This window comes from Clavelina lepadiformis, chromosome 5, assembly GCF_947623445.1.
Source record: "Clavelina lepadiformis chromosome 5, kaClaLepa1.1, whole genome shotgun sequence".
Taxonomy (NCBI): domain Eukaryota; kingdom Metazoa; phylum Chordata; class Ascidiacea; order Aplousobranchia; family Clavelinidae; genus Clavelina; species Clavelina lepadiformis.
In genome coordinates this window covers 23,934,191-23,957,368 of record NC_135244.1, presented here as the reverse complement: position 1 = coordinate 23,957,368, position 23,178 = coordinate 23,934,191, and the positions used below count along the sequence as shown (strand labels likewise).

At 41.1% G+C, this 23,178-nt stretch overlaps 2 protein-coding genes and 1 non-coding gene across 6 annotated transcripts in view; 1 reads left to right on the top strand and 2 right to left on the bottom strand.

The window, feature by feature from the left end:
- The window catches only part of LOC143459501 (usherin-like), a 31,638-nt gene extending 15,268 nt beyond the window's left edge, over positions 1 to 16,370 (top strand). For 3 of the 4 annotated variants that reach the window (XM_076956688.1, XM_076956691.1, XM_076956692.1), the window contains 41 exons: positions 130 to 295; positions 434 to 607; positions 815 to 951; positions 1,024 to 1,219; positions 1,283 to 1,485; positions 1,692 to 1,790; positions 1,870 to 1,979; positions 2,093 to 2,122; positions 2,240 to 2,333; positions 2,434 to 2,592; positions 2,781 to 2,945; positions 3,094 to 3,234; positions 3,804 to 4,024; positions 4,175 to 4,317; positions 4,467 to 4,658; positions 4,739 to 4,857; positions 5,080 to 5,240; positions 5,349 to 5,511; positions 5,641 to 5,774; positions 5,969 to 6,026; positions 6,308 to 6,671; positions 6,761 to 7,415; positions 7,615 to 7,906; positions 8,071 to 8,394; positions 8,698 to 8,978; positions 9,216 to 9,447; positions 9,753 to 9,873; positions 9,992 to 10,142; positions 10,317 to 10,455; positions 10,530 to 10,630; positions 10,717 to 10,975; positions 11,155 to 11,346; positions 11,422 to 11,575; positions 11,719 to 11,975; positions 12,188 to 12,426; positions 12,651 to 12,868; positions 12,961 to 13,137; positions 13,204 to 13,296; positions 13,379 to 13,680; positions 13,741 to 13,989; positions 15,305 to 16,370. In XM_076956688.1, the coding sequence (XP_076812803.1) occupies positions 130 to 295; positions 434 to 607; positions 815 to 951; positions 1,024 to 1,219; positions 1,283 to 1,485; positions 1,692 to 1,790; positions 1,870 to 1,979; positions 2,093 to 2,122; positions 2,240 to 2,333; positions 2,434 to 2,592; positions 2,781 to 2,945; positions 3,094 to 3,234; positions 3,804 to 4,024; positions 4,175 to 4,317; positions 4,467 to 4,658; positions 4,739 to 4,857; positions 5,080 to 5,240; positions 5,349 to 5,511; positions 5,641 to 5,774; positions 5,969 to 6,026; positions 6,308 to 6,671; positions 6,761 to 7,415; positions 7,615 to 7,906; positions 8,071 to 8,394; positions 8,698 to 8,978; positions 9,216 to 9,447; positions 9,753 to 9,873; positions 9,992 to 10,142; positions 10,317 to 10,455; positions 10,530 to 10,630; positions 10,717 to 10,975; positions 11,155 to 11,346; positions 11,422 to 11,575; positions 11,719 to 11,975; positions 12,188 to 12,426; positions 12,651 to 12,868; positions 12,961 to 13,137; positions 13,204 to 13,296; positions 13,379 to 13,680; positions 13,741 to 13,989; positions 15,305 to 15,376 (7,737 nt within the window). In that variant the 3' untranslated portion in view covers positions 15,377 to 16,370. The remainder of the gene's footprint in view (positions 1 to 129; positions 296 to 433; positions 608 to 814; positions 952 to 1,023; positions 1,220 to 1,282; positions 1,486 to 1,691; positions 1,791 to 1,869; positions 1,980 to 2,092; positions 2,123 to 2,239; positions 2,334 to 2,433; positions 2,593 to 2,780; positions 2,946 to 3,093; positions 3,235 to 3,803; positions 4,025 to 4,174; positions 4,318 to 4,466; positions 4,659 to 4,738; positions 4,858 to 5,079; positions 5,241 to 5,348; positions 5,512 to 5,640; positions 5,775 to 5,968; positions 6,027 to 6,307; positions 6,672 to 6,760; positions 7,416 to 7,614; positions 7,907 to 8,070; positions 8,395 to 8,697; positions 8,979 to 9,215; positions 9,448 to 9,752; positions 9,874 to 9,991; positions 10,143 to 10,316; positions 10,456 to 10,529; positions 10,631 to 10,716; positions 10,976 to 11,154; positions 11,347 to 11,421; positions 11,576 to 11,718; positions 11,976 to 12,187; positions 12,427 to 12,650; positions 12,869 to 12,960; positions 13,138 to 13,203; positions 13,297 to 13,378; positions 13,681 to 13,740; positions 13,990 to 15,304) is intronic. The other variant, XM_076956689.1, reaches the window with a different exon arrangement.
- Positions 3,266 to 3,338, bottom strand: Trnak-cuu (transfer RNA lysine (anticodon CUU)). The gene has a single exon. It is a non-coding gene; the product is annotated as a tRNA-Lys (tRNA).
- Positions 16,371 to 17,119: 749 nt separating the features above from the next.
- LOC143461101 (uncharacterized) lies at positions 17,120 to 21,872 on the bottom strand. Its single transcript, XM_076958877.1, has 5 exons — positions 21,636 to 21,872; positions 19,717 to 19,830; positions 18,796 to 18,879; positions 17,742 to 17,941; positions 17,120 to 17,593 (listed from the first exon to the last, which is right to left on the bottom strand). Exons 1-5 carry the CDS (start codon positions 21,820 to 21,822, stop codon positions 17,396 to 17,398), a joined length of 783 nt encoding a protein of 260 aa, XP_076814992.1. The 5' UTR covers positions 21,823 to 21,872; the 3' UTR covers positions 17,120 to 17,395.
- Between the last annotated feature and the right edge of the window lie 1,306 nt (positions 21,873 to 23,178).

Genomic DNA, 23,178 nt, shown 5'->3' with positions numbered 1-23,178 from the left:
TAATTGTAACATCTATGATGAGTTGCACGGAGTCCTACGCATTTTGCTCTCAATATATTCCAAAGCTCCCATCTTTGCCCAAGTTTGAGCGACAAACCAAAGACTTGATCGTTTCGTATCATTGTTAAGGTCACTATCACTGCCTGCACCACCGGGGGGTGCACCCAGAGCCCCTCCGCCTCCGTCAGAACTGACCCCGACGTACCCTGGGGCCTTGACCCACCCATTGCTACGCCAATCACTGAGCGTTACGTCAACATTCAGTGGAAGCCGCCGGCGTACAAAAATGGACCAGGTGACAAACTACGTCATGCAATATGTTCGATTGCGTCATTACTTCCAAATATCGTTATTTCGTGACGTCACGAACAACCACGGATCGCGATTTGGACGTCGTCGATGAATAATTCTTAATTTTTTATGTTTTTTTCAGGGATTTATTACGAGCTCAGTAGAACAATCGTTTCTCAGCCCCTACTACCGGTTCCACCCCCCTACATCAACCTGACCGAGACTATTTACACCGGGGAGGGGCTAGCTTTTGAGGACCGGAGCTTGGAAAAATACACGACCTGCGAATACAGGTTGTCCGTGTTCAACAGGATTGGTGAGTTCTATGACTATGGTTCCGGTGATCATGGACGTACATTGAAATCTTTATCGCGGACAGTGAGCATTGTTATTGCTGTTGCTGTGGAATACTTTACATTTGCAGAAGCAGGAACATAAATATCTTCCGTGGATTCCTTAAACATATGTATTTCTTTATACTTGAGACTTTTTGCTTTTAAAAACTGGTAGATTTTCCATTTAGGGTCGTTAGCGAGTGACGTCACCAGAGTAACGACCCTAGCAAGTTACCCAACCGCTCCAGGGGTCCTCCAAGTGGCCGTGCACAACCACACCGCAGTGTACTTATGGTGGCAGCCTCCGGCCATGCAACAGCTGCAGGTTGTTTCGTCGTAATCATTGACGCGATTCGCTTTTCGTAGAAATATAATATTTACCGTTTCATCTTTCAAGGGGGAAGTCCATTCTTACGTCATTCGTTACAACTCGACCAATCGCGGCCAGGGAGAGAAAAACTTTCCCCCAAACGTTACGTCATGGAAGTTAAACGCTTTGCAACCGGGAACGTTTTACCAATTCGAGCTTGACGTAGACAATGGAGCACATACTATTACGTCACAACCGGTATTTGCCACCACAGACGACGGAGGTGAGATACAAGTTATATGATGTCTATGTTTCTATAAATAATGATGTAAACCATTTCTTTCAGCACCAATCGGTGTGAGTCAGCCGGTTGTTTATTCCTTGAGCGCGTCACAACTCAGAGTCAGCTGGTTGCCGCCATGGCAACCAAACGGACGCATTGTTGCGTACAATATCATAGTCGACGACGTCACTATACACACTAACCTAACAGAAGCCACTTCTTACGTCATAAGCGATCTGCGTCCTTACACGATATACTCGATGAAGGTCAGTGGTTGGCCCATGTTTGATTTTGCAGAGAATATGACTTGAAATTTAAATCTTCCCTGGGTTGAATATTTTCTTTGTTCATCCAAAGACACGTCAGAGTTTTTATTTGATAAAACCTAAGTTATGACCGAGGTGTGTTTAATGACACAACTTAGGTTGGACAATTGTGTGACCAGGATGTTAATTTAATATTTTGTCCATAGCTTGAAGCATGTACGGTTTACGCATGCGCAGTGAGCAACTCCACCAAATCAACAACCAAAGAAACATTTCCAACAGGTGTCAAAGCCCCATTGTTACAGGCAGGTTCAATTTCATAAGCAATCATCTATTACGTAAACAATGAAATTTATGACGATTTGTAACCACTTTAACATTTAGGCGGTGGATTCAAAACGTATTGACATAAAATGGGAGGAACCGAGTTTATTGAACGGAATCCTCTTGAATTATCAAATTCAACGCAGAAGCGTAAAACCTTGTGCTAACATGTAAGTTCCTGGACATTTGGTTGCTCCACGTATTAAATACAAACTATGCTGCTAGCACGGAAACGTTTCTTGTTTTAATTATGATCGCTTTTATTGCTGCGTTCACTTAAAAGGAAGAACTCATCAGCTGATGTAATAATAAGGTTTGTGTGTGACGTCATACAAATGTTAGTGATGTGCCAGTAAATGACGATCGAACAAAATCATAACATTTATGGAACACAGTATAGCAGAGTGACGGTTAAATTAACTTGATTCAGAAAACCTGAAGAAGAGAAAGGAATCTGCGAATACAAGAGATGCGAGCGCGGGTATAAGATTTGCGACACCAAGTGCTACTTCCCCATCAAGCAGGTTAAAATAATTTGTTAAAGTTTTGATTGTCCTGTGGGTTATTTCAGTTTATTGAAAGTTTGACGTAGTCTGGTAATTTTGTGTTTCCCTAAATCTTAAGATCTGCTGCTCTGGGGCGCTTCATGCGGTTGACAGTGGCAAGGAATGCTGCGGGAAGAATTACCTTTCCGTCAGAGGGCACCCAAGAGATGTTTGCTGTGGAGGAAAATTCCAACCTTACCAGGAGAATCACGAATGCTGTGGCGGAAGATATTTGAAGGTATGAGCAAATACGCTGCAAGACTCGCTGGAATATTTTCCCATCTGTCGTGATCAGTGCGTTCTCGTTGTTTGACATAGATTTCCTCTACAAAAGGTTTTGCCGTTGCTTGTTGTGCGAAATAGCCTTCTTGTATTGTTGACTATTGATTACGTCATAATGCATTTTTATATCTGACCTACGTCAAGGTTAAAGCCCGCGAAGTTTGTTGCAAAGACCCAGTTGAAGATCGAATGTCTGTGGGCGCTGGAGATTCCTGCTGCGGGGGCGTCCCCTATTTTGAAAACGGTCTCCAGCTGTGTTGCGGAGGAATCCTTCACGACGGGTTCGAGAGAAAGTGCTGCGGCGGCGAGGTCGGCTTTATGACGTAACTTAACCTTCGTACCACCACCCTGGAATGACGTCACAAAGTTGACATTTTTACTACAACCGATATGAAAAGACTTGAATTTAATCTTGAGAACAAAAGATTTTGTATTTTTTAATCATTTTATCTTTCAGGTAATTTCGAGCGATAAGATTTGTTGCGGGAATGGAGTGGAGGGAGCTCCATTCAAGCAAGATGAAGAGTTTCTATGCTGTGGCCTGCAGCATCTTCCCAGGAACTCAACCGTCTGCTGCCAGCAAGGGAGCAAGTATAAGGTGAAGGAACGTACTTTTTTCATAAAACTTTCGCCCAACGTGGGGCTCGAACCCACGACCGTTGGATTAAGAGTCCAACGCTCTACCGACTGAGCTAGCCGGGCGACGATCTAATGCAGCTTTCTTTCGTTACTTGATTTAGTTTCATTGTCACTTTGGAATTTTTTGTTTATTTAGCCAGAGATTTGCAGTCGCATTATAACAACAACGTTTGTGATGACAACTGCCCATTATAGTGTAGTTATGGCAACCACAGCTTGTTGCTATAACTGACATGATCTAGGTCTAGGCCGTAGTTGCATTGAGGCAAACGAGGCACAAAACATTTTAAAAGTTAAACTACATTTCACAACGTACTAAATCGGATATGTAGCCTACTTGTCATATTTGCTTCAATAAAATTTTGCACTAGCTACGACCTTGATAACTGGATGTGTTAAATCGATTGATATGCGACTGTGATAACGCACTTCTCGTTAAGGGATAATTTGATCAAAATAAAAACTTTTCGTCAATTCCACCTCTCATCCAAGTTATGAAACTCTCATGCAAATTATGTCCTACTTCAGGCTCATCACGTCATGGATATTACGTCAACCGTTCACAAGTGTTGCGCCACCGAGCTGATTGCGTCAGACGAAGCTTGTTGCCATGGCGTTGGGTACAATCCCAGTCGTGACGTATGCGCTGATGTTGCGACGTTGCAGCTGTCGGACGCAACGATGCCACAAAACTGCGGCACTGGTACATTGTGCCCGCTAGGTCGCGCCATGTTCTCAGCCTGCGACAGGTTCGTTCCAAATGCAAACTTCGTTGTGAGTCATAATATTGCTCCATCGCTCGGTACTCGAGAAAGCACACTGACCAACTTTCTGCTTATCACGCTCATATGACGTTAACAGTTGGTCAACATTACCTGTGTCTTCATCTTCCGTTCCAGGTGTGATTTCGATCGCGAAAACTTCGATTGTTTCCGAACAAAGCCATCACGTGACAAGACGCCGACGATCGGAAATGACGGAATGTGCCCTACTTCTTACGTCACAATCTACAGAGGCCCACCGACCGTCTTCACTTTTCAAGGTTATTTCGGCTCCGAATTCAACTTTAGTTCAACTCTACCGTTGTGATTATTCTAAATATCACTATAAATTGCGTCTCACTGGATACCACTAAGTAAAAACCAAACAGAAACGTAATAATAACGCAGCTTGGTTTTCATTGTGACGTAGACAATGACTTGGATCCATTCACAAAGTACCAATACAAGATTCTGGCCGAGAACAAAATCGGAATCGGAGAGAGTGAAAGTAGTGACGTCACCACGCCGCAAGCTCCGCCGGATGAAGTGTACGCTCCTGATTGGTCTTCAGAAAATCGCGACACGATCATGTTGTCATGGAAACCGCCTGGAAAGCCAAATGGTGAGAATGAATATTTTAGCAAGAAGTGCAAGTATTTTCGTTTTACCGCAACTAAAATTTTGCCTTTATTACGTATTTAGGCGTCATCACTCGTTACGTATTGCTTCGTGACGACCTGGAATTATGGAACGGGCTAGCATTACGTCACACAGATACAAACAACGTGCTTTCTTACAAAGAATATCGATATGTGCTGAAGGTATGTCCTTGTATAGGGTTGTGGAGTGAAGGTAAAAATAGCGAGGCATACACTTTTGTTTTTATGACACTTGCTTACATTTTCCGTCTGATGTCACAATGATAATACTCTACATAAGTAATACTTAATTGCACGTATGACATCATACAAGCCTATATACTAACAATCGAGCACACCCTGCAGACATCTTCCAACATAATGATGTTATTCATCTGCACACAGGTATGCACCATAGCTGGTTGTACCGACAGCCCACCAGTTCTCGCCACAAGCGCACAGGGTATTCCCCAATTTATGGGGCCACCAGAGGTGAGGGTGACGGGTTCAAGGTCGGTTCGTCTGAGCTGGGTTCGTCCCGCGAGGTCAAATGGGGTCTTACAGAGGTAGGAGTGCGCGCTCGTTATCGTTCACGGTGTTATCATTCATCAACCTGCCTGCAAGGTCACAACTGTCTCCCGGGCTTATCTTGTGTCGCTTTCTTATTCCGCCAGATACGTCATAAACGAGACTTCTCTGGGGACTGTCTATGTTATGGAGTCACCCGATACTAACCCGCAAGAATTGACGTTTACACACGACAAGTTAAAACCTTACACGTCATATTCATACACTGTGGTCGCTTGCACGTCGATGGGTTGTACCACTAGCGATGAGGTAATGGATGACGTCACAATGATTAATTGTTACTTAGAAAATTCAAAAGCTAATTTTTGTCTCATCATTTTCCTAAATCGCAATATTTTTTGATCGGTTGTTATATCATTTCTTCTATTGTTACGTCAGACTTCAGTAATGACAAAAGAAGAAACTCCAGTTGGGGTGTGGCACCGTTCCGCTTCACTGCCCATTGACGCCAACAGTGTTCAACTGTTCTGGGTCGAACCGGAAGAACCGAATGGCGTCATAATAGAGTATAGGTGACGTCAGCGAAAGTTTTTTGTTTCTTATATTTTGTTTATAATCATTAAAAATTTCAGTCGCTCTAATTGCCAAAAATGAGCAAAACCTTTGAATAAAAATATAACCAAGTTAATTGTGTCTGGATATACGTCATTTGCTTTCAACTTGCCTTCCATTGTTTCGTAATAATCGGCACTTCCTCTCACCTCAGGTTATTTCGTCGGATCGTCGGCATCTTAAACTCGACCGAGCAAGAAATTGCAGACACGGTAAACTTATGTTGGTTTGTTCTTTGAGACAAATCCTGTTATGTTTGCATCAACTTGGTAATATGAGTCATATGCCACAGAGTATATGCAGCCAATGACGAGCATTTGTATTAACAGCCTAACTTTCTATCATAAAATACCAAATGTTGAAAAACAGAAACATCTTCAACTCATGAGAACTCATCTTAAGATCAACTCAATATCAATACATTAGATGCTGCCACATTGTCAATTAATAGACTTTCCTCAGTGGTTCCAAAAGTTTTTATTTGAAACTTTAGATGCCCTGGAATCTGATATACACGGGCACTTCTGACGTTTTCACTTACCTTGATCGTTTGAACGACCCGGGGGCAACTCTCCAGTACCAACTCGCAGCCTTGAACGGAGCCGGGTTCGGAAAAAGCGATCTCCACCTCGTGCAGCTACCACTAACGGCGCCAGATCTCATTCCCACTGTCGATGTCGATGCTTTAGGTCCTACGTCAATACAAGCTCGGTGGTCGTTCGATGACGGCGTTGATGACGATGACACCACGTATGTTTACGAGGTAGTACTGCAAAACGATCGGCCCGGAATGTTTCCCGTGGCGGGAACTACGACGATCGCAACCCCGCTGAGGAAGAAGCGAAGCATCGTGGGAGGTGAGATAAGCTTTTTAACATTTCCAGTTTTGTTCAGAATCATTTTAAAATAATAACCAACCCATTGTCACGTGCAAATTGCATTTTAGAATCAGAAAACCGACTAACACGCGATCGCGACGAACTTTTAACTTACTACCCAGCCGCGGAAGGGACTAGTCAACTGATAGAGGGCTTAACACCACACACTGTTTATCATGTGCGAGTGCGGACTTGCGTCAGAAATGAAAATATGACATCACAATACAACTTTTCCTCTCGTCTCAATGACAATTTGAGCTGCAACGTTGGACCCGCAGCGACAGCGCGAACAGACTCAGCTCCACCTAGCGGTCAACCAGACCCCAAACTCAAGGCGACCGGTCCGAGGTCAGTTGAGGTCACCTGGGCTCCTCCGTCATCGCCAAATGGGGAAATCACCGGGTATAGAGTCTACAGGAAGCAGTCAAGTTCGGCTGAAAGCGGAAGAATAGCTTTCGAGAAAATGATCTATTTTACCCCGGACATAAGCACTCGATTATACGCCGATAATGACAAAGAACTCCGACCCCACACGAGGTACCAATACCAGGTACGAGTTTCAAATAACAAAGATGAAACTCGAAGTGCTTGGGTCGACGTAACCACCCAACAAGATATCCCCGGGGGTTTGGACCGACCCAGCGTCGATGCCGTTTCCCCGTTTGCGGTGAGGGTAAAATGGAATCCCCCAAATAGCCCTAACGGGGTCATAACCAACTACAGGTAAGGGGATTGAGAATATTGATTGTTCTAATTATGCATGAGTTTGTTTTGAACCTGCTCTGTATTCTCATGAGAGAAAGCAAACACCGATGCATTTTGTTATAGACATATCATAACCTACATGTTTTTATACAAACTCGTATAATATTAAGACTTATTCTTGGCTGTCTAACTGTCAAATGAATCATCTTCATTCTAGAATTGAATATCAGGAACAAACTCTCGACCCCACTGCCCTCCCCCCCATCATGACTGCTCTCACAGCGCCATCCACCGTTCTAGACGCGACCTTCAGTGGACTTGACCCCTTTACGTCGTACAGGGTCAGGGTGGTGGCTGTCAATCAAGCACTCCTGGAAGGCAGGAGCGGCTGGACTGAGGCGAGCACTTTCCCAGCGCCACCTAGCGAAGTGGCAAATCTAACCGTGAGCATGAACGACGGGAGATCTCTCCTGTTCAGTTGGGAAGAACCAGCGGTACCGAACGGAGAGGTGAGTTGGAAGCTTGTCAATAGTTTTAAACCCGATGAGTTTTGAATCACTTTGGTCTTTATCTTAAAGTTCTTTCGTTGCTAAACTTGTAGATTTGAAGACATCTTATTTTTTCCGCTGAATTTGACTCAACTGTACATGCTGTGATGTTGTTTGTGGTTTAGATCGAGTTCTACCGCATTTACAAAGTTGGGGAAGACGTGCCTTTGTTCACCACCATTGTCCGCCAGTACTTTTTCCGAAGACTTACTCCTTACACGGAATACCACCTTGTGCTTGAGGCATGCACTGGCCGAGAATTATGTACAAGATCCCCGCCGATGAGCTTCAGAACAGCCGAAACAGTTCCAGAGGACCAACCGCCTCCTACCGTGAACTTTTCAAACGCGACCGCCATATTAGTCTCGTGGTCGAAACCGTCAAGAACCAATGGGAGAGTTATAAGCTATCACGTGATTCGCAAAGCCCTTTCTCGCGCCAAATCAAAGGTGATTGTGATAGAAAATAATTTATGCCTTAACCATAGGACGTCAAACACACATAGCTTTGACTATGACTCACCGTTGATTACATGGAGAGCGAAAAGAAAAGCTAATCGACAGCTAATCCTGATATAGCATGCTAAAACAAGAATATGGTATACGCTCACAAATATAACCAACGGCCAGCAAAAAATCCAAGAATGTCTTTGGCTGACTAAATCCTTTCCTAGCTTCAGCAAATAGCTGATGCGGTTGATTTATGATGACGATATAATGACCTCATCATTAATGACGACATTCTTGTTCCAGAAACGCGATTTCTTGCGACGGAAAAGATCTCTTTACAGTGATGACGTAAAACTATTTTGGTTTCGCGATCCGATCGCGTCTTCATGGAATCCTGAATCCTTGGACCCTTGGTCGTTTGAAGACGTAACACATCACCGCGCGCGTCGTCAAATCAACGACGATGATGGTGTGATCATTTATGAAGTCATAGACCCCAAGTATGACGCATACAATTACAGCGATTCTGACGTTCTTCCGTACACGAAGTATGGATATAAAATAAGGACCAGCTCAAATGCCGGGTGAGCTCATATCTATTCAATTTTATTTTACTGTAAGGTCACGAAACGTTCATTTGTACCAGTTACGTTGTAATAAATGTGTCTGCTTAGTTAAAACGCACCCTACCTTGTTTTGATTTGAGCTGGATGACCGGCACCAGCTCTCCAATGTGATAAAACTGTTCCTTTTTGCTTTTTGATAATGTTCTAATACCAACACTACCTTTATGCTATTATAATTAGCCTATTGTGACGTAGACATGTGGATAGTGACTGGGTTTACACGGAGACCCACCAAGCTCCCCCCGAAGGCATGAAAGCCCCCGTAGTTGAACAGCCCCCCGACAAGAGTCCTACGTCATTGATTGTGAGATGGGAGTTGCCTGAACGCATCAACGGAGAGCTCCAGACTTTCCAGGTGCAGAGAAACAGCTCGATCCCACTCGCATTCCCGCCTTCGCAGTTCCAGTACAAAGACAGAGACCTGCAGGTGAGACGGTTGGTTATGACCTGACCATCCCTTGCCGCTGTGTTCTTGCATTGGTCGTCACTACCACCACATTGGCTGGTGCTACTGGTACTTCAAGCTAATTGAAACTGTTTGCTTCACATTCGGTGTATTTGTTGCTCTTGTTGCAGTGTAGTATTTCATGTTTTATCATAGATCGTACCGCTGGTTCAACATGTTTAAGCTTTGTACATTGACGAAAAACATTTCTCTAAGTTCATTTTATCTTTCGAGATAATTCTACATCAGTATATGCTCTTAAACGTAACTATGCTTGACGTATTCAGCCATTCACCGTATATGGATACACGGTTAACGCCTGCACTGCTGGCGGTTGCGTCAGAAGTGACGTCACACACATGAGAACGTATGAAGAAGCTCCCCTATACGTAGCTCCACCACGCGTTGGTACGTTCTCCGTACTTCAAAGCAAACAAAAACATTGTTGATTGCTCTTCATGTTTCATACAAATAAAAGCTGCAAAGTTAAAATCGATTTTAAGTCTTTCTCGTCATCAAATTTTAGCCGCTCTCAACTCATCCGCCATTGAGGCGTCGTGGGAAAAACCCGAAATAGCGAATGGAGTTATAACTCACTACCGCCTGCAAGTGGACGAGAAGGTACGCTACGAAGGAATGGAGATGTTGGTTGCGGTGGGCGATTTGTTACCACACAGGTGTATTATTGGGAATTTATTGCCTGGCTACCGAAGTGACGACCTGTTTAGATATATTTGTGAGCATGATATAAGAGATAAGGTCGAATTAGTACAAAGTAAGTCGAGACCAGAGTTAATATGAAGTTAGCATTAATATCTTCCTCTATTTCAAATTTTTACATTTATTCTCAGCTCGTATGCAGTGAGCCTAAAAGCATGCACCAATAGCGGTTGTCGTCAGAGTGACGTCACTCGTGTGGTGACGTTGGAAGCACCACCTGCTGGTTTAGATAGCCCCGAACTACACGTGACCAGCCCAAACTCCATAGAGGTATAGGCTATACATAGATTAAACTTGGCTTGGTGATGACTAAGAAATCATTTTCACTTTCTCTTTGTGGTCAGGTTATTTGGGAGCTTCCAAATCGTCCCAATGGCGACATCGTGCGGTATGAAGTACATCGCAATGACGAGCTGGTCTACGTCAACGATGGCGGAACAACGAGGTGACATTAACATTCCTTTGACGCATTTATGACCAATTTAATGTTCATTCTGTCCAAGTATCTTCAAACCTCTGGCTTTCCTACAGATACCACGATTTCGGTCTGGCAGCCGGGACTGAGTATTATTACGTCATAACAGCTTACAACAGTCAAGGTCAAGTTAAAAGCGAGCCGCCAGTGTCAAAGATCACCGAACCTTCCACCCCCTCCGGTTTAGCCTCTCCTTCGCTAACCGCTACGTCATCATCGTCTGTTATCGCCCGGTGGGACGACCCCGTCAATCCGAATGGCGTCATAATGAACTTCACACTCTACGTCAGGCACGTCATCAACAGAAACAAGAAGGTAAAATTTTGTGACAAAAATGTTTCAACGTAAAAGATTAGTTTATCGCATGCCCGTTGCTGCTGATGACGTCATACTTGCGGCGATTGCGAGTCTTCTCATAAACAACCATGCACAATAAATGCCATGAAATGTTCAACTGCTAAGACATTAGATTTGATGAAATTTTTGCTTTCTAGTCCTACGAGTTCCCTGGCAATATCCACACGTTCGAGGTCCGCGGGTTGAAATATTTCGAGGAATATCTCTTCTGGCTGATGTCCTGCACAGACGCCGGCTGCGTTATGAGCGAGAGGGCGCTAGAGAGAACATTGGAAGCTTCTCCCGCCAATCAGATGCCGCCACGTGTTTCATTGCCGTATCCAGATCAGGTAAGTCATCTAATCACGTGATGTGACGACTTCATTTGACATGGTGCTGACCGTGACCTCATTTGTTCTTTAAAGGCGATGCTGTCGATTACTTGGTCGCCACCACGCGACGCAAACGGGATTATCAGAGGCTACAACCTAAAACGAAGAAGAATTATGACGTCACAAATTGGCAGCGAAACGTTGGATGAGAAGATTGTGGCGAATACGACAGAACATTCTTATTCCGGTAATTCAAGTCTGGGCGCAAAGCGTTTGTTTAGCAGCGCTGCCCCAAAGACCTTCTGCCATCCAAAAAGTCAATTCCAGTTGATCATCAAATTTAAGAGTTTCGTTGCTGAATACAATGAATCACACTTTTACTTTGAGCAGATTATGACCTATCTCCATACTCGCAATACCAATATCAAGTCGTCGCCATCAACAAAGCAGGAGAAGCACCCAGTCCATGGTCGACAGCGATACGATCCGGAGAAGCGCCGCCGGTGGGCGTGCCAGAGCCTTCGTTTCATGACGTCCAATCCAGGTCGGCTCAAATAATGGCGGGAATTCCCCGGGTTGCCAACGGAATCATCAGATTTTATCATGTTTATATGAAAGAAAATGGAACGGAAGCTACATTACTTAGGGTAAGAAACATTCCCAATATATCAAAATTGTAACTCTTCATTGGTCACTGAAACCTACTCATATTTCTTTTTTTCAATTTTTCAAATGTTTGTCTTCTTTTTAGTATAGTTATAAGGACAATTCTCATTGGGTTTTTTGTATTATAGCTTACATATTGCTTTCAGCTATACACACAAGTTCTTTTATTGTACTGAGTTTCTTGCAATCCCAGGTCAGCACCGGTTTAACCAAGGAACAAACCGTACGCAGCCTACAGCCTTTCACCACCTACAAGGTGCGCCTTGAAATGTGCACCCTTGAGTCCTTGTGTACGCTAGGTGCTCCAGCTTACGTCACCACACTACCAGCGCCACCTGACGGACAAGAACCACCTCGGGTGTTGGAAGTGAACTCGAGAAATCTGACCTTGTCGTGGAACCTGCCACAGCGGACTAATGGAAAGATATTGAGGTAAATGTGATTGGTTCTTATTTCGTTTAGTTTTACTAGTTTTTAGCTACAGTAAGGAATAGAACAAAACTAAATTGTGATTAAATTGCGACTAAATTAAATTGTGACTAAATTGCGCCTTAATCGTGATTCTTTCAAGCACAGGACTGACTGCGTTATAAGTACTCACACACAGTTAAGTAACAGATGCTGCAACACCTGTCTAACCATCTTTCCACCTTCAGGTACGAGGTCCAGCTTCGGCACGCTTGCCCATCACCTCATCAGCCCTTTCCGCAAGAGTGCGCACTTGGGGCGGCCCTCGTTGCGTATTCAGGGAAAGGCAACCTAAAAGTTGTGGACGATTTACTTCCGTATACGCGATACGCTTTCCGAGTGACGTCATATAACGAATACGGAAGCAGCGAGTCGGAATGGGAAACTGCGATAACTGGAAGGGAGGGTCAGTCGTTGAGCATCTAATTCTCATCTAACACATTGTCCTCGTAATAAGAACATAAACCGATTAATTGCAAACCATTTGTTACGCAACAGAGCCGACCTACGTTGCTCCATTCAAGGCGACCAACAACATATCCATCATCAACATACGATGGCCGAGTAGCTTTGTGTTTAATAGCGTCCTCGAACGGTACGAACTGACCGATCGGCGTGAGAGTATTTACAAAGGATTTGATCCTTTCCATCAGCTGCGGAGAACTGGTGGCGAAGGTGGAAGAATAAGAATTTGTTACCGAATAAAGGTCAATTATATCATCATCATAATTTTGTTCCCAGTTCATCGATTCCAAGTCACAGCTCACACAGATACTGGAATCGCTAAAACTCAGATTCTTGTCTATGATACAACAAAGGGCGGTTCTGGTAGTAGTAAGTGATTGTGTTACGATCTATATGCTGTCGAAACGTGACGTCGTATGACATCACACCTACAACGTCATATCCTGTTAAGGTATCCTGCTGACAGACGAGGAAGATCCGCCTCTGGAAGGCCCTGAAGTAAGTTTAGCGAAAGCTCCTTTCTATCGAACGACTCCTTTTATCCTCGCACTTGCTCTGGGAGTGATGTTGGTGATCTTCCTCATCCTGGCCGTGATCATCAAGAGGAGAGCATCCGCACTGTCCCATCAGCGACAGAGATCCCCAATGAAGGCTCCTCCATCTGTCGGAAGGGCGCCAATTGGTGGCGACTCGATGATGCATCCACTCCCGCCGTATGGTGGCGCTACCAGTTTGCACAACCACAGCGTGCATGTCAGTCCCTTGTTACTAATTTTACTATGACGTCATCATATCTTTGGGTTTTAATTACAGAGTTTTCCCTCTAAATCTCGTGACATGTTATCAGTTGGTCACGTGAATCGATCTTATTCGGCTGAATCACTGGACCGTAGCACAAACAATCTGATTGGCGCAGACTTGTCATTCGACGCAACGCTTTTCAGTCCAAAAATCGGCGCTGACCAATGGGAAAGAGCTTCTGCATTCGATGATGACGCAGTTCTACGCAGACCGCGATATCCTGGCGATGAAATTCTCACCGACAATGACGTCATAAGCAACGTAAGTAAAAAGAAAGTTGGTTTCGATATGAACAGCGAACCTAGTGGCGTCTACAGCCAACAGTTGCGTGATTCGCGCCATCTAACGGACTGGAGAAGCAAGCAAAAACTAAATCGATCTCGGAGAATAGTTCAGGATAATGACGATATTTCTTTTGATGAAGTCGGATCTGACGTAACGCTGACGCACATCGATAAACAAAGCGAGCTACCGCAGCATTACCGATTTAAGCGACCGTACAGAGAAAAACTGAAACAACCGGGACTTTACAAACCAGTGGATATTTCCATGCCCGTCACTTACTACAGCCGGGAGACGGGACCTTATACCAGGATATAAACAACTGCACAGCAATCAGTCGTTAATCAATTGTTATCGTTTTAAGTTTTTTTTTTTTAGATTTGTAAAAAGTCATTATTTGTTTGCTGCGGTTACGTTGTTTTAAACATTGTTGCTGTCACCAACATCTCCTGAATTTTTTAATACACTTTGTCTTTGAGATCATCTTCACCAAGCTGGGTATTAATATCCAGTATGTAGATGTAGTTATTATACCTGAGCATACCCCTGCTGCATACCCTGTGTGTGTGTGTGACTTTGAACGCGATATTAAAGGTTGTTGGAATTTCCCAATTGTTTAAATTTGTCGAACTTTTGACTGGCTTTGGGTGACAAAAAAATTGAAACTTGAAAAGAGCGAAAATTTCTTTTAAGTATATGAAACAACCACATCTTGTTGAAGTAAGTCAGTATAAAATCACAGCTTCTTCGTGGTTGTACTAAGTACCGTGTTGTATCTTTGGTGTGACCGCATGGTTTCTTTTGTTTGTTGTTTGTAGCTTGTTTCTGCATCTGGATATTAATAGTCCAAGGCTGTCACACAGTAAAATTCGCATTTAACTGTGTATTTGTTATCCTTGAACCATATACACAGCATGTGATGCGTGAGAAAATTTCAAGAGGAGATGACGATAGTGGTGATTGTTTAAAGTTTACTTGTTTAGTTGGAAATGTTCAGTGATGTAACAACCGAGGATTCAAAAAAGAATCGTCAAGTTTTGAAGATATGTGTTAATGTTGTGTTGCGTGTTGCTTGCAGAGTTTCCATCCATATTCTTTCATTTAAACGTTTTATATGTTGATGCAACAATTCTATGTGGTGTCATGTTATATTGTTGTGAGAATGACTAGCTGCATGTTCAGCATAGAGCTGCATCTAGCACACAACTTGCTGCACTAACTGTTTGAATACTTAGTAAGCATTCTTTAATCCTTGCCTAAGTTATAATTAAAATCTGTGCTTTTAAATTTTTAGATCTTTTCTTCTGGAGATGACTGCATGATTCAACAGAAGAACCCTATAAATTTGGTGGACACTCATCTATGACGTCATCGAAGTCAACATATCTTCATAATTATTTTGCCGTACTTTTGCGATTTTTATCTTTTCAAGCCCATACTGAATACCTCGTGGTTCGAACACAATAATCCTCTATAATATAATTAATGGTATTAGCTGTCATTTACAACTGAACTGTTGACAAAATTAAACGCTAGAAACAAACGTAAAAGCTGCTTGGGAGCATAGGTGGACGGTACCGCGGTACTATAGCTACCGAATTACTTTACCGCGGTACTTTTTCAGTACTGACACCGGTACCGTCGTTACTTTTGAAAAAATGTACCGAATCTCTGTACCGAATTACTTTTTCAAAAATTTTGGTCGGTCTTGGTACTCGGTTCTTTTTACGTAATTATTTCAAAATTTCAACAGTTATGTTTGCAAAAAATCGTCTTAATTAATCCTTAATACTAATTTTTGCTTCGTTTGATCTTTTTAATCTAAAAATGTCAAGTAAAATTGCAAGCGATTAACGTCATATAGCTTATGTATTGCCCTGGAACGATCTTTACTGGGAGAGTAATACCGACAAACATTGCATTTGCAGCAGCATGTTTTGTACAAAAAGTACCGGTACCGAGTACCGACATAGTACCGAACTACTTTTTAAAAATAGTACCGAATGACGGAACCGTCGGTACAGTTTTTGCCAAGTACCGGCACCGTCACCAACGGCACTTTCAAAGTACCGACTGTCTACTTCTGCTTGGGAGAATCTTTGCGAAGATCGAGGCAATGCTTGTGGTGAAATTTTTCAGATTTTCAAGATTCTTGAAGTTTAGTAGAAATGTTTAAATCTGTGATTTTTGTGTATTGTTTTCAAACAATCAATTTAAAGTGGAAATCATTGTTTGTTGTTTTGCAAAACTGCCAACAAGCATTAAATTAAATGTTACTTTTTTTTAAGTGTTGATTGTTGTTATGATTTTCTTTATCGAAATGAGAAGTAACGCAGCATCGTTATGAATAAATGGTTTGATTTTTATGTTGTCATTGTTACAAGTTAGGTATATCTCCCAATATCGGAAACGTTGAATGTGAGTTGAAGGCAGCGCACAATCATTATTATAACGGTTTAGATGTGTCAGGAAACTGCTCCTGGAGCACAATTGCTGCAAACTTGTTACATTACACGTTATCAAATGAATTTCGTGCCGACAAATGCTATTGTTGATAAGCAGACTACTGTTTTTCAATAATAGCAACCTGCTATTGTTTGCAATTCGCTGAATGACAGGCTGCTGTTGTTGACGTAATCGATAGCAGTTTAATTTTTTAACAAATTGAACGGCTGATGTCAATCTTGTTCCAAATGTATAGTTTTTGAAAGAATATATTAAAGATTGGTTGTGTGGGCAAAGATTGAGTCATTTATGTTCTCTAAATGAACACCTTTGTTATAGACAAACAGTGAGCTGTCCAGGTATCAGCAGCAACCAACAGCCGAGTTTTACTTGAGCTATCACAGCCTGCTGTTCATGATGTCATCAGCAGCCTAGTGTTGCACATTAACAGCTTCAATTACTGAGCAGCAATCTACAGCAAGTGCTACTCCAGCGCTCACAATCTCATGTTCATTGTCACTCTGTTGCTCACATTTTACGGAATTCAATCACAGTCTACTGTTTACTGCGGTGTGTGGGTAATGTGGATTTCGCTTTGTTAGAGTTTTCTATTTTTTCTGCTAAACAAAATTTTCTGGTATTACTTTGACACACACAAAAAAAGAAAAAAAACAACTTCTTTTACTTATTTCCAAAATTTTAAGAAATGCTGCATAAAAATCCATGTAAAAGAACAGATACATCTGGACCATATAAGCAAACGCTGGCATATTAGCAAGTAGGCTATGCACAAAGATATTAATATGAGACGAAGCGTAACATTCTGACACAATGTCAGTAGCAAAATTGTCTGCACAATACGCTTGACGCGATCACGTGAAAACAAAATATGATCTGTGTTTAGTGAAATGTCACTGATTAGAAAAAGCCTATTTACTGATCAGTCGTCTGGAACTTCAAATTCATCCAAAACGCTGTACATCTTCATGAACGCTTTGGAGGCCTTCCTTTTTCCCAGCTCTTGCAATCGTTTGCCGAGAATTTTGCCGTAATATGCGTAAATACTGGAATCTTCATTGCTCACGACTTGGTTCGTATTTGATAAGCTTTCATCGTCATTATTTGTGACGGGTGATTCCTAAAATCGATCAAGATATTGACATGACATGATCGTGATACATGATACACAAACTGGAACAATCTCTGCACAACCGCTGACACTTTGAAGTTGCTGAAGTAAAACTTAGTTTCAGGCTTTGATTTTGTCATAAGTTAGACTTGCTTACCTGGAGGTGCTGGGAACTCCTTTTACGTATTTCAGGGGATCGTTTTCTTTTTGCCAATCTTCGTCTGCCTGGAAGATGATTTCCATCCTCAGCATCAGAATTGGACATATTGCCACCAGAGGAAGTGGATGGAAGAGGCAAGGTGACGTTCATCGGGGAAACCTGGATCTCCACCATGTCTATGTTGTCATAATCGTTGCCTGGCAAGATAACGTATCAATATTATACGACGTACATGAACAAACGTTTCCAACAATACAACAATTGGGTTAGTTTACCAGCGTCTTCTGCGTCAACATAAAGTTGTCGAAAAGCATCAAAAAGTTTAAATATAGGATCACTCAAACTAAAGGGTTGTCAAACACCCAAAATTGACATTTCTATGGAATGTTGAATACCAACGTAACTACTAGGTGCCTGATTGGGGTCACCTTGGTTGTACCAGCATAAACCCAATGAAGCATAACAATTCAAAAATGACATCACAAACTGCACTGTGACATGTGCGACTGACACAATAGAGACGAAGAAATTCCAGGAACTCATGGATAGAATATTATTTGAAGAGGGTCTGCGTGTATGGCTAAAATTTTGACAAAAAAACTTGCCAAAACGAATTCCATAAATGGACAGTTGGAGTGTTGCAATGAGTGGAATTGACTGGAGAAAAGTAGACATGGGGAACAACCTTTGCTGGGAAAAAACTTTAAATAAGCAAATTAAGATAATTATAAACGTTTTATCCTTCAAATAAAAACTTCAGCTGAAACCAGCAAGGTTCAATTTTGTGGATTGTCAGAGAACTATAATAAAGTGGTGAATAGTTATATAACAATGGGATTTGTACTTAATTCATGCCATTTAAGGGCCGAGAGAATGCTTCAAAGAATTTACCAAATAGCGTGTTCCAACTTTTAAACAGTGTAACAAAGTAATACATGCGAGCCAATTACGTAAAAATCTAAAAAAAAATCCTATTATTTACCTGAAGCCAATCATATAACGACCAAAAATAATATGATAACTGAGAAATATGAATAAATGATAAACTTACTTTTCAAAAATTTTGCCAAGGTTTCATCGTCTGATTGCTTACTTCCGGCCAAAAATATTTGCTTGCCAACTTTTGAACACAGCTCTGAAATGTAACGAACGTGTATAATATTGTATGTATGTACCACACATATGATGAATATGCCAGATGCATCACGTATGTGGTAGGTTAAGGTAAGTATCACAACTGGATAGGAGAGAACAGAATCGTTGTGTTTTGCATTCATTCCACAACCGAAGCAACCCAATCCAGCAATCTAATATTGCAAGTAGTCAAGCATTTGTGTATCCAAAGCAAACAAAACAGTAGCTAAAGCAGCAGCTGTTATAATTATAGAAACACATTAGTTGAAGAAAAGTAAATACTTAGTTGCAACAGAAACGTACGAAAATGACATTCTCAGATTTCCTGTTACGTGCAACAACAATCATATTTACTGTTGTCATAGGTTTCTTGTAACGAATGAATTTTCATGTAGGTTTTGGAAGTAACTATATTCGAAATATTCAGTTTTCGGCTAATACCAAATTGGAACATTTTTACCCAATTCGACTGAATTAATTCGGCCTGTCGAGTATCAGGTGTAACATTAGCATAGACATTTAACCGGCAAACCTTATGATCTCACACAAAGGTCAAACATAAGCATAGAAACACTGCAAGGTGTCTGGTGCAACATCCACCAGCAGATGAAGGCTAACTATAGATTTCAAATAAAGCATGAACCACATAGAACAGTGAAATAAACTGAATACGTATTTGTAAGCTGCAATTGCCATAACCTTCGCAACCCTAATTTATCATCTAGGAGCCAAAGTGCCAGAAATTCTACACGTATCGACTCTCATGGCTCTTTAAATCACTTGTTTGTATATGTTTGTCATTGGAATTCAAATGGTTTAATTTATAAGGATTACTTACCAAGATGGCGCTTAAAATTGAAGCGTCTTGTTATGACTGTCGAACACAGGCAGCAGTGAAAATGGTTCGATTTGTACTTGTTCAAACAATTCTTGCTACACGGAAGGCAGCTGACTAGAAAATAAGAAGATATCATATTACAATGGATCATTTTAACCCAAACATTAATACTTGTTTTATAATTACGTACAAACCAAATGTGCCGAGTACGTTCATTACAACACAATGTGCTCGTCATTAAAATAACTCAGAGGACTTCTCTGCTATCAACGAAAAAAACAACTGAAATAATGCAGAATCACAAAGTTTGATTTAAAGGTTTGTCAGTTAGCAACATAATACCCTGTCAGTGCTTGCAGTCAAGCTTATGCTATAACACTAAAGATTCCTACAACACTCAACTTAAGTCATTTGCTCTTTCAAAAAATAAATTGTTTATTTTGTGACACATGTCATAGCCACATAAAAAATTTCTAAATGATTCTTTGAATGAAGTTTATGCTTTAGAGGTAAACGTACGTCGCTTATCGCCTAAGAAAGGACAACAACATGAGTGGGCATGTACTCCAGGAATAGTGTAACATAATATGCTGTGAGCTTAAACGCTGGCATATACGGCAACATGTTAAATATTTGGATAGATCACCTGTAACTAGTGTTGCACGTAATTGACAATAATTACGAAATTTACATATTGGAGCTGCTCTTACTATTGTTTGGTATAAATTAAGTTACTACGCAACCTACTTTTTCGATATAATGCGCACAAACCTTCGATGACTACTTTTTTATCTGTCTTCACTCGCTTTGTAAACGCAATTGAAATGCGTGCGATATCTGCACTCGACTCATGACCAACATTGTCGTTTTCTGAAACCGGGCAATAACATATTGTATTGTGACGTAATAACCATCCTTTGATAACTATTGCAATTACCATAAATCGATTATGGAAAGTATGGCAGTGACGCTGTTAAACGGATATCAAACTGCATGAAGTCCACAACGAACATCGTTTCCGCGTCAAAACACATATTTTGCGAAACTAAAACTCAATACAATATTCATCAATTACTTATGATATAAACTTATTCTGCCAGCAAACAACAATGATATCACAGGATTACCATAAAATAATGCTTGCGGTGGTGGAAAAAATTACATTAATTACTTAAGGCCATGTGGTGACTAAGTTATGTTACCAATTTTTGAGTTACGTGCAACCGTAAAATATCTGCATATTTTTGTAAACAACGAAGTATCAACTCAAACATTACCCAAAATTTTGTTTATTTACCTGCATATAAGGGTATAAGTATAAAGCAAACGTAATAGGTTCTTTACGTATAATATAGGCTGTTGCACCTTCCAAACTACCTATGTATAGTTTCAGGACATTAACCAACTCATAGTAACACTCACAATCAATTGACGTTACTATACTATGATATATATACACACATATATATATACATATACTATAACACAACTGGGACCAAATAGGTTCAGTGTTTTCCTCGATTATCAGAACCTCGTTAAACCAGCCTTCGGACGTAGACATCAACACCTATGCGTAACATAGCAACACTACAATAAAACAAATGACCTTTGAAGCCTCCTGCAGCTAAACAGTGTGTCTGATGTAGATTATTCTCGTTAATATTGTCGTGCTTACTGTCAATTTTGAGATGGTTTTGTATTTGAAAGGCGAAAAAAGGAAACGTAAAAGAATTGTTTTATCTCTTATTACATAAGAAGTCAGTAATCTGTATTTTGCTTAAATCCGTTCAAATTTCATAAAAACATTGTCCCAACTACAACATATAATCGAGGAAGCGTTGCATATCTTAACAACTTCAGTTCATATCAGAGAATTTACATTCTAAAATTGAAATTTTTAAATCTATTCAAGCAATTACCTGCTTTCTCTGAGACGACGATGTCAACTGCACGGAGAAAATGGACAGAAATGAAATGTTTTTGCAAACCTCGTTTCAGCGACTTCCCAGGAGGACAAAGTGGACAGGAGCTAAACTTGGATATAAAAGCAAAGGCTTTGTTGGCCGAGCTTTCAATGCAATACTCAGACAATGTTAATTCAACCATTGTTTCTTAACGCAAAGTAATCAGCAAAAAAACCTACAAACACAATGAAGTATAACTTGAAGTGAAGTTCTAAAAACACAAATGAGCTTGGACTAAAAAAATTCAGTACTAAGATGTACAGCACAGTAAACCAGTACAAACAATCTAAGCCACGTAGGCTGCCGTACTTTCCAGTCGGGCAAATTGATGATACTCGTGCGTGCAGGTGCCAGACTCTCCACTATTGTTTGGTAGAAACACCATTATACTATTCTGATGTTGCTGTCTACTGACATGGCAAATACATTTATGGCTATGTGTCAAAATATTACGGCAACAATAAGTAAAGTAATAATACGTTATAATAGATAGCTTTATTAACATAAAAAACAACACTTAAAAAGTATAATTATATCGTACGTACAACACAAGTCATTCATCTCTTCATGCTATAGGCTAAAACTTAGGTCTAGTAAACAACCAGATGACGTCACAATCTGAGTACCTTGGGTCTAGTATACAAAGGCATCCTGTATTTGTGGACCTGTATACTAGACCCTAATACTTTTGGCTCCACAAACACCCTTTCCACTTGCAAATACATCTAATAAATTTAAATTTAAAACTTAGAATATCCCACCAATATCTAATCAGCACACTGATGTCGATTCTTTCCATTTCAGTAGCAATTTTACCTAAGCCCATGCTAAAATTTTCTTATGACTTCACCAATTGTAACCTGTAATCGGTGACGTCATGCAGTTGCTGATTATAGTATTTTAAAGAGGCAGGGACGTAATCAGAAGAACGCCTGTTATTGTTGCACAGCAGCCTGCTTTTTTCAACAGAAAACTGTTATTGCCTGCTGCTCAGTTATTGGCACGCGGCTGTTGATTTTGTGTAACGCTAGGCGGTTGTCGATGACGTCATGAACAGCAGACCGTGACCGTGCAAGTAGCACCTTGCTGTTGGTTGCTGCTCTTTGATTGACAGACTGCTGTTGGTGACGCTGGCAGATAAACGTACAGCATGAACATTCATGAAGCCGTTTCATTTACGTTAACATGAATTTTTCAGCTTGTGGTGTAAATGTAACGTCATCATTGATAAGCAAACACAAATTGACATAAACATGATACAGGTTAATGTAATGTGTATGGATGGCCTGTAGAGAAAGAGTTTCTGTTTTGGTAATTCCCCATATTGTACGCCAATAAAATATGCCACAATTTCGTACATAACTTCATTTTGTTCATAACGTCACCAACTCTCTTCAAACCGCTTCAGCGGACAACTAGATAAGCAAGAACCTCCCCCTCTGCCAGTCGAAATGAAACCCACAAATTTAAAACTTTCGGGTACACCGCACAGCTCTTA

Coding starts and splice junctions, on each gene's coding strand:
- LOC143461101 (XM_076958877.1), bottom strand. CDS start 21,822: ATGGTTGAATTAACATTGTCTGAGTATTGCATTGAAAGCTCGGCCAAC. Junction 17,942..18,795: donor CTTGGCAAAATTTTTGAAAA/GTAAGTTTATCA, acceptor TTATCTTGCCAG/GCAACGATTATGACAACATA. Junction 17,594..17,741: donor GGAGTTCCCAGCACCTCCAG/GTAAGCAAGTCT, acceptor GATCGATTTTAG/GAATCACCCGTCACAAATAA.